This window comes from Anopheles coustani, chromosome 2 (assembly GCF_943734705.1).
Source record: "Anopheles coustani chromosome 2, idAnoCousDA_361_x.2, whole genome shotgun sequence".
NCBI lineage: Eukaryota > Metazoa > Arthropoda > Insecta > Diptera > Culicidae > Anopheles > Anopheles coustani.
The window spans coordinates 66,771,695-66,781,068 of NC_071289.1; the positions used below are offsets into that span (position 1 = coordinate 66,771,695).

General features: G+C 43.2%; 1 protein-coding gene across 1 annotated transcript; it reads right to left on the bottom strand.

The window, feature by feature from the left end:
* Positions 1–1,162: 1,162 nt before the first annotated feature.
* LOC131264869 (putative ferric-chelate reductase 1 homolog) lies at positions 1,163–2,872 on the bottom strand. The gene is made up of 7 exons (XM_058267136.1): positions 2,863–2,872; positions 2,586–2,697; positions 2,446–2,503; positions 2,126–2,360; positions 1,951–2,063; positions 1,801–1,860; positions 1,163–1,635 (listed from the first exon to the last, which is right to left on the bottom strand). The coding sequence occupies exons 1-7, from the start codon at positions 2,870–2,872 to the stop codon at positions 1,543–1,545; spliced, it is 681 nt and encodes a 226-aa protein (XP_058123119.1). The 3' UTR covers positions 1,163–1,542.
* Between the last annotated feature and the right edge of the window lie 6,502 nt (positions 2,873–9,374).

The window sequence follows — 9,374 nt, forward strand, 5'->3', positions numbered from 1 at the left end:
ACCTGCATCATAATCGCCGTCCGACTACACGATACCGTTCCCGTGACTCACGATGCACGACCGTTTCTCTCCCCTGCGTGGGTCGGGGCATTAGTGTCTTCCGTGGTAAAAGGTTGCCATTTTTAATGGATATTAACATGCAGATGATGATCACGATGATGATGGTGATGTTGATGAGAGTGATACTATATGGTTCCTTTTTCCGTAGAGAAGATCAGTAGGCCAACCGTTGGGTTTCCTTTCCAAACGACGGCCACCTGAAAATAGTGGTTGGTTGCGGTGTTTTTTCCCGCTGCTGGTGTTTTTTCCTTTTAGTGCCTGTCTTAGTTGGATGCACTAAAAGTATGAAGTGATAAGGTTCACTGATTTCTCCCTTTTAAGGATTTTCTGAACAAAGCCTTTTCAGAAATGAATGCAAAAAGTGAGGGCCCTGTTAGTAAAGTTTTGAATGGGATAGAAAACGACAAAGTCGTTTTTGTAAATTTAATGAGTGAAACTCATTTCTGAAACATAGAAAAGTATTATAAATAATGATTCAGGCGGCTTGTACTGCAGACTCGCACAATACATAAGTCAGACGGTTATGTTTCACGAGTTAAGCTTTTATTTATGCAGTATTAAAAAATGGTATATTTTACAGTTCAATTTTATCATTCATTTAAGTATTATCATCAACATTCGAATTTCATCTTTAATGTGTCAGTTGTATTTATTCGGTTATGCCCTTCACTATTTGTTGAAACACAAACTGTCACTTTCAAGTTTATTAAAATCATAACTCAGCTCTGCAAATTGTAAAATTGTTGAACGGAACTATGACAACTACCGAGACATTACGTTTCCGTCTTTTGTGAAATACGACGACCAACATAAATTTTGTGTAAAAATCAGTTAGAAATAATTATAGAGGACAGTTTTTAATAAAATATTAGTTTGCTTGTTAAAAAAAAACTATATTTAATTAAAATACGCTCTAATCCCATCTCACGGCTCACGTGTTGCATGAAAACTGCATTAAGAAAAGAATTTCATCGATCGACGCTATGAACAAAATGAGTTATGAGTGCATAAAAATGAAAGAAGAAAAGAAAATTCCTACTTTGTTGCATATCTTAGAACTTCGAACACCTTCACCATCCGATAAGAAGATAACGTCATCGATCAGATCTCCATCCGCACGCGGGCGGATAACGAAACAATGCTACCGATAAAGGCAATCGGTCGGCCCCAATTAGCCCATCGAGTGCTCCCAATCAATAGCCCAATGCTTGGTTTTATTTTTATCAGCCCGCGAGCATAAAGCACCCACCGATATCGGAAACACTATCTTCGGCGCTATCTTCGGCGTCCCACGGCTCGCTTTATCGTCTCGTGGCTCGCCGCTTTTGCGCGGGGACTCAAAGTAAAACGCGACTCGTAACGGTGGGGAGATTTGGACAAATGTATTCATCACAGTTCGGTATTGGCATTGTGCACTCCGTCGGCCAGTTGCTGAAGCCCTCCTAAGGTGTTGCTGCTGCTGCTGCTGCTGCATCGAAGGATTCACGCGCGCCACACAAACACCACATTCGCGATGGTGAACGCGTACAGTGTGATCATTTGCACCATCAGTGTAGTTTTTCGCCAGCGTGAAAACTGTGCATGAAAAGGGGGAAAGAAAAAGAGAATATGAAGGAAATTGCACAAATTCATACACAAGCAACCCCCAATACCCTCGGGCAAGTTACGCTTCTCAAACAGAGCTAGGCTTTGTTAGTCCTTGGTTGACGTTTAGCTTCCCGTTTCTAAAACAACCCTTACCGATGCGTCCTTGTTGACGTCCAGCTCCGGTCCCTTGCGCACGGTGAGATATTCGAGAACCTACGTCGGGGGCCACCACGAACGGCCAGAGTGTGTAAAGTATTCGTTAATGAAGGTGTATCAGGTTCGGTGTGCACTTACAACACTTACATTAAAGACCACATGTGCCAGCACGTGGATAGCCAGTGCGCCGCCCAGCATGCCGTACATAATACTGGAAATGTTGGCCTCCTTCAGTCCCACACCGAGAAACATGTTCGTCACTGAGTTCGGAAAGTCGAAGGTGGTTAAAACGTCCGTCTATGTGCAACGCGGCCTGGCTTACCGGCGAGAATGTACGCAGTGTGCCCGATGAGAACGTGCAGGATGCGTAGGATGGACACAGGACGCTGCTGGCTGGAATTCGCCAGCCCCAGGATCGGCTGGATGAAGACCAGCACGAACGTGGTTAGGCCGACGACGGCGTGCGCGTGTCCCTTGATGGTTTCCAGATCGACGATAATGCAGATGATGGAGGCGGTGGTCAGTGTCCAGCAGGCAACCATGTAGATCCGGTGATACTGGAAAAGAGGAACCGTACAGTGGTTTGGGGGAACTAAACCTCTGGCGTGCGGAACGGCGATGGACTAAAAAGGGCAAACTTACAAATATCCACAGCGGCATGCCGAAGTACTGTCGGTTGGTCCATGTTTTTTTGAAGTATCTACAGAGGGTCGGGAAATTCAGCGCTGGGGATTAAAATGCCGCAGGCAAAAGTATCGGATGGACGCGTATCCACTACTCACCTTGCCACTGTAGTTCCGAGCGAATTGAAGAACAGCCAGGCAATCACCATGAAAGTCCCGTGTAACCGCTTCAGCACCGACGGATCCACGTGGTCACCGTGATCGGCATGGTCTGGTGGAAGGGGGGGGAAAGTGAAGGAAAACGATGGCAAATAGTGCCGCGGGTTAGCATGTTTCCGGAAAACTAAATGGACACGAACCGGCACTGACTGGCACGAGGTCCAGAACTGTCCGTCCTAGCTATGCTTTTGTGTTCGGGTTCTTTCCACTCAGAGACCTTCATCCATCTTTGCCGTTTCACCACTGATTTACTTCTGGCCACTCCGGGTCCGAGTGATGACGCTTCCCTCGCTGTCGGCGTGTGTAGGGTTCGTTGGCGGAAGCCACACGTGTAACGGATTGCCGGATTGTCCTCCCGTTTCGAACCTCCTGTGCACCACCCGCGGACGTTGCGCGCCGTGAAACGGATAGTATCGTACTGTGGCTTCACTTCCCGGCGGCATCGTTAGTAATAGGCATCGCAACGGCGCTGCGGTCCGTTATCTGGTCGCTCGGTTGCCCGAGAGTTCGTTATCAACCCGGGCCTAACGGGTTTTGAGCCCGTTGAAGCGCGCCGATAATAACGCAGCGGACGACGACGACGACGATGATGATGATGACGAATGATGTGGTACGGTGGGACGCTATTAACGGTATCTCAAATGACCAATAGAGCTCCAAATCCAATCCCCCCAAAAAGGGAAAGGAAGCAAGGGGCCGCGATAACAGCAAAACGGATTCCTTAACCGGGATGTTTGTGGTGCAGACATAATAATGACTTATCAAGGGAGAAACCAATACTGGCCAAACCGTCGGCACTCGGCGTGCCGTTCATGCAACGAGCATGCACTGGGTTGGCGTGATGAGGCGGGTTTTCTTTTTCATATCTTTCGAAAGCATATTTATACTCCTTGACAACGGCGAGCGTGTTCTAATCAGTCACTGTAAAATGTACTCATAAACGAATCGTTTGTTGTTCAATTGTCTTCCAAGAGAGTAATACCGTCGATAGATATCAAGTGAATTGTCCACGAACTGTTTACTCGTTAACCGTACAGAAGAACGAGCATTCGATAGTTTTCAAGAGAGCTTGATCGACTAACTTTTATAAAATTATTACAAAGTTATATTTTTTAGTTTGTTGTTTCAGGAAGGTATTTCATCTAATTCTAGATTGATTATCTAGTTTCAATCATTCCAAAATGGAACCTCAATTTTAACACACTGATTTGATTTGATACTCAAAGCGAACAACCGATTCGCGGAGCGTTTTCCGAAACACGGCCATTATTGCCTCCGACTACACGCCATTCCCACGGATCGCAACCCGTTTTGGCAACTAATGACATCGAAATTAATCCCACTTCGTCGATGACCCAATTCAGTGCACCTTTACGGCCTTACCCAGCGTTGGACGATGGCGACCGCTGCTTCCGCTTTTCGCGTCGACTCTTCTCGCCAGTGCACCGAAAACAATTTAGCTGCAAATTCATTAACATGCTCCAGCCATAAATCAGCTTCGGTGGCTTCCAGTGGTGTTGGGGTTTAGGGTTTCAGGGTATGCCCTTCTCCAATTCCCATCCCGCTTCCCCCATCAACCCCATCCACAGCTGCCGGAAGTCGCGAGTACGGAATGGAATCGATTATCAGCGGACAGGACTCGCTCTCCGTTAGGTCGTTCGGGCCGTTTGGGGTCTTTTAATGATGATAGAGAGATAGAGCAGCACAATCGGCCAGTGCCGGATTCGCGCGCCACATTATCGGAAGCCGCCCGGTGGGTAGATAACGATGCTCGAGCCGTTATTGTTGGAAGCTGATCGTGCCGTTAAGAGCCTTGACCGAAATATGAACTGCATGCGACTTGTGGAATGTCTGCACAATTTATCCTAGCGAAGGAACAGAGCCGTTTCATTGTTTCTTGTTTCCTGGATGGATGTGTTAGAGCAAACGGGTGCTTTAGAAAAGTAAATTGAGTAAGTTTGTTGAATATGTTTTTTAAAAATTTCTAACATTTATGGAATTGATTGACTTGATCAATAATTAAATGAAAATAGTTGCGCTAACCAAATAATAAAATATATAAATGGAAAAAATCTTCTCGAATGTTCCCTGTAAAGTCCCATGGTGAAAAAAGTCAGCAACCGTTGCGTCTTTGTAGTGGTCAACGCCTTCGTCGTAGATAACAAGAGCTTCGTTTGAGTGCAATTAGTATTGTTTGTATGTAATCCAAACATAAACACACCGAAGTGGGCGTTTATTGCCGGGAAGTGATACGGGAAGGCTATAAGTGTTAATAAAAATTATGATATAACGATTTTAGAGGCACTCGAATATCGACTACGTCCCTGTGGCAGTACATTGTAGGTGCTGTTTAGGAAAGGAACTATTTAAATAATTGATATTATTCGCAATATTACCGTTCAACGTGATGCATGGAAGTTTGTTATATAAAGATATTAATCAATTATAACGGAAGCTTTGCTGCCATTTAAAAGTAATTAATTTTCAATGATATACAGCGATCTTCCCTGTTCATCCATTTTTCTCCCGCTTCTAACACAAAACTCGCTTGAAACTAGCATCCACGGGGAAGAGGAAATATGACAATCTAATTAAAAATCCTGCCAAAACCAGTTCGTTCCTGACCAAACACCAGGAAGAGCAACATCAAAATTGAACAACTCTCCAGAGATAGGGGTGGGAAAACAAATATTACCTGGAGGGATCCGGAGACCATCATAAGTGCTCGAGTAAGTGGGAAAATTGGATTTAGCATTGTTCTCGCTCGCGTCGCGTTTCGATTGGTGACGATTTTTCTCCCGGTTCCCCGTCCTGGAGCGTTGAGCTTGGAAACGGAAAGAATTCGATCCGGTGTCATTGGATTTTAATATGGCGTAATTGAAGCGAAATGATTTCTACTAGCGGCTAGCAACTAATGAACTCCTGAGTGTTGTTGCGTCCCACCGTTTGGGTGTTTGGGAAGGTAGGTAAGTGGAAGGAATCGGGTTTCGTCGTCGTTATTACCTACATTCGACCGAGGAGATTTTGAATGCGATAGTTTGTGAATAAAAAGATATACGAATTAATTAATATCTATTTAAAAAATTTAATATTCTTTTAAATTATTATTTGTAGTGGTTTCAAATTTAAAAAAAATGTACAACATGTGTTTAAATTTACGAGTTAAGTCAATATATTGTACGTGTATTGAAAGATGTAAAGTAGCACAAAAAAGATCCATCTCTTATGAGCAAAGGTCGAACGCAAAGCAAAAGCTGATACAACTTTCAAATAGTTGGCTTCGTGGTGGAAATCTTTGCCGGAATACTGCAAATAGGATTAGAAAACTGAAACGATCAGCGGGAAAAATCTGGAACGATGCACCGTGCGCATCGAACATTCACACAAAGAAAATACGCCGGTGAACGCAGCGTTTGATGATGGTTTCAATTTGCTAGAAAGATATCCGGTCAACGAAAACGCCGCTTGACGTCTTCTCGACCCCACGGTAAAGGGGTTAAACTTTCGTCGAGGGTGTGCCAGCAGCTTTTCCAATGCAAATTTGAACAGCAGAACCCTTGAGCAGGATGCATAAGTGTGTGGAAAGGAAAGAAAAGATGGGTCGGAGGGAAGACAAAGTCCACCAACGCAAGAGATCGGGTAAACAGCAGCGGAAGAAATGGTCGACACAACAATGGTGAAAAGCTGACGAAGTGGAGCATCACCATGCATACATGCATGTGTTTGACCCATTCCATGTAGTTCCTAGGACCCCTGCTCCCCTCATCCCTGTCCGCCCATGGCATTCTTCGGTACCACAAGCCCTCACGTGAAAATCCCATTGTCAGCCCGAAAGTATGCAATGTCCTTTGCTACATCGTCGTTCGTTCGTTCGTTCGTTCGGGTGCGGAACAACAAAGCGCATCCTTTAAACTCGCGTACGCCATCGTTGTTGTTGGGTTTTTTTTGTTTTGCCTTCCTTCATTCAACTTACCCTCATCTCCCCCACCCCTCAGTTTTCCTTAAGTTTTCCTCACGGGATACTCTATTTACTCTGGTTGGGATTTACTTTTGTTGTTTTGAAGCATATGCAAATTTTTTCCTTTCATCGTTTGTACTTTTCTTCTCCCCGATGCTTCCTATTCTCCGCATGTTTGTATGTGTTTGCCCTCTCTTGCTCATGTAGCTGTATTCTTTTTTCATGTGTTTGGTGTTTTTTGTTAATAAAACATGCTTAAAGCGACGCTGCTCCTTTTCGAGTCGACGATGTGGTCGCTGGATTGGCTTTGCTGTCCCGTGAGAGTTCCCTTCGTGAAATGTTTATACCGTGGCGTGTGCGCTGTGAGTCGTCGAGGGGGCCCACTGGAATGTGACAACGCGAGTGTATTATAAAAGGACCTTTGGTGCAGTTGCGCTCCCCACGCACGTGAGATGTCGTATTTTTGTTTTGGTCTCTGGCACCGAGCGTTCCTTTTCTTCCCTTTCCTTCGCAATGCCTTCCCCTTTCGTATCTAGTTGATGTGAGCTCGAATTCTTGTTGAAGGTTTCTTCTGCGCCATGGTACACGGTAGGGCCAGCATAAACTAAGGCTAAGCATGGGAAAACAATGGCCAACGGGTTCAGCAAACGATGGCAAATGATGCAACTCCCGCTGCATGCCGATGGAGTGTTGAAGCGTGGTTGTGGTGTGGCTTACATTCTGTTGCGAGAGTACATATGTTGTACGAATTCTTCGGTGGAAGCGTAGGTTTTCTCTGGCGTACGTAACGGGGAACAGACAATCCACAGAAGCAACCGTAGGACAATGGTCCTTTGGGAGTCGTATGTTCGAATTTGTAGTATGATTTGGGAATACAGGGGTGCGGCGTGACGTAAAAAGGATGTGCGATGTTTGTTTTATTTTAAAAATTTGTGGTAAACTTTTAAAGGTTTTGAGGAAGGTATAAATGATCTGATGAAATAAGCATTCCTGAGTGCTACAATGCTATGAAATACATAGTGAACTAATATATAACTCTTTATCGTGCATAATTTAGAATTTTTTCTAGAATTTTGCTTTTTTAATTACGGATTGTTTAGTTTTTACACAAATATAATTGCTTTATGATATCTGCAATCTTTTGTTAGCTTGAGCAATTTAATTTAATTTCTTATCCTTCATTGGAAATCTGACAAATTAGGACATATGATCATGATTAAAAACTTATGATTATTTAGTCACTGCTGTCATAATGGCGAGCACTCTATTACACAGAATACCAATCATTCGACAGTCAGCAGACAATTGATTGACGAATCTGATAAACTGAACCATTTTGTTTGATGCTTTTTCTTCATAAGTTTATATATAAAGACATTCCTATTTTGTCAGTTTCTACTCCTTTCCCTGAGATACAAACCGTTTTCGGTCATATCTGAGTTTATACTCTCTATATCTGAAGTTTTACCAGTACTACTCCATTCGTGCTTGTGGATAACTGTTGTTTTTAAACAGTGTTCTTGAACATTTTTCTTACGTATGTTAGAGAAGTCGAATCTCATAGATTTTTTTTTTTTTTGCGAGTCTCAAGGTCAATTCCTAGGTCTCTAAATAATTTTCTAATAATTTATCTTTTCTTGCTTCCAAAGAACACGCTTATTACAAAAATATATCTGATATTCCAATCTATAGAGCGCAGATTTAGCATTCTGACCACCAAATAAGAGTAAGTCTAACGTAATAGATATGGAAAGATGAAGTTTGTGACTCTGTTCAGTTCAGAGTTTTGCTCTTTCAATAGGTAGGTCCTTAAGAATTTGATTTGAAATTCCTGCTTTTTGACACTTCAAGTTAACTTAATATTTGAAGCAAATGAAACGAAATCAATTGCAAATTCTGTTGAAAATGTCTACAGCTTAAAGAATAATTTAAAGGATTGTTTTCCTTATTTCTTTGTGAACTATTCTAGTCATCATGTCGGACAACCGAAGCTTTAAACTTGGCCGGCTTAAAGTATTGAATATGCAACAATCGAATTGATTTAAACGTCTAACTTTAAACCGTGCTCCAGAGCGAGGAGCAGTTCTCATGGTACCGTGATCGAACCATAATTGTTACCCCACCCAAAAACGCCAATTGTATATCTGTCGGCAACCAAACTAATTTGGGGAAAGGTGCAACTTTATGCAAATTGGCCCCTAATAGCAGCAACCGAACGAAAGCGTTCGGGGCGCAGGGGTTTCCTCTGTGTGGTGGCACCAGCAGTGGTTTTCCGGACGGCTTCGAACCTTTCGAGGGTGCATGTTGAATGCACTGAAGCCTATGCGGCCGACGAGGGCGAGTGTTTTCATACATATTCAATCGGCATAGCGGCTCAAAGTATGTTGGTCTAAAGGAATGGGAAGGAACTTCAGTGCGACGAACAGAGCTGTTTGTGGAAGATTCAGTTCCTTTAGGTGAATAAGGCAAAGGGTCTTAAAGAACATCGAGGAACATTGTTTTCTAATAACAGCTTTGAGAACGGATTGTATGATCGCAATTGAATTGAGCGATTAATTAATAGCGAAACCACTATAATTTGTATAAACCCGGAGAAATAAGGACTTCAACTGAGTGGAACCTGTAAGTTGTTAAACTATACAAACACACTTTCACCTCAAAAGAGTCGATAGTGGTAGGATTTATCAAACCGAAATGTTTAAATTCAATTAACCACTTTAGGTTCGATAGACAGCCGTTCGAGTACTGGCCAATTTCCATGATGGTTTGGT

What these genes read in the sequence shown, in the direction of transcription:
- LOC131264869 (XM_058267136.1), bottom strand. An exon ending in CTCGGAACTACAGTGGCAAG is followed by an intron (nt 2,504 to 2,585) that starts GTGAGTAGTGGA and finishes GACCCTCTGTAG; the next exon opens with ATACTTCAAAAAAACATGGA. An exon ending in ACGTCAACAAGGACGCATCG is followed by an intron (nt 1,636 to 1,800) that starts GTAAGGGTTGTT and finishes TTTCATGCACAG; the next exon opens with TTTTCACGCTGGCGAAAAAC.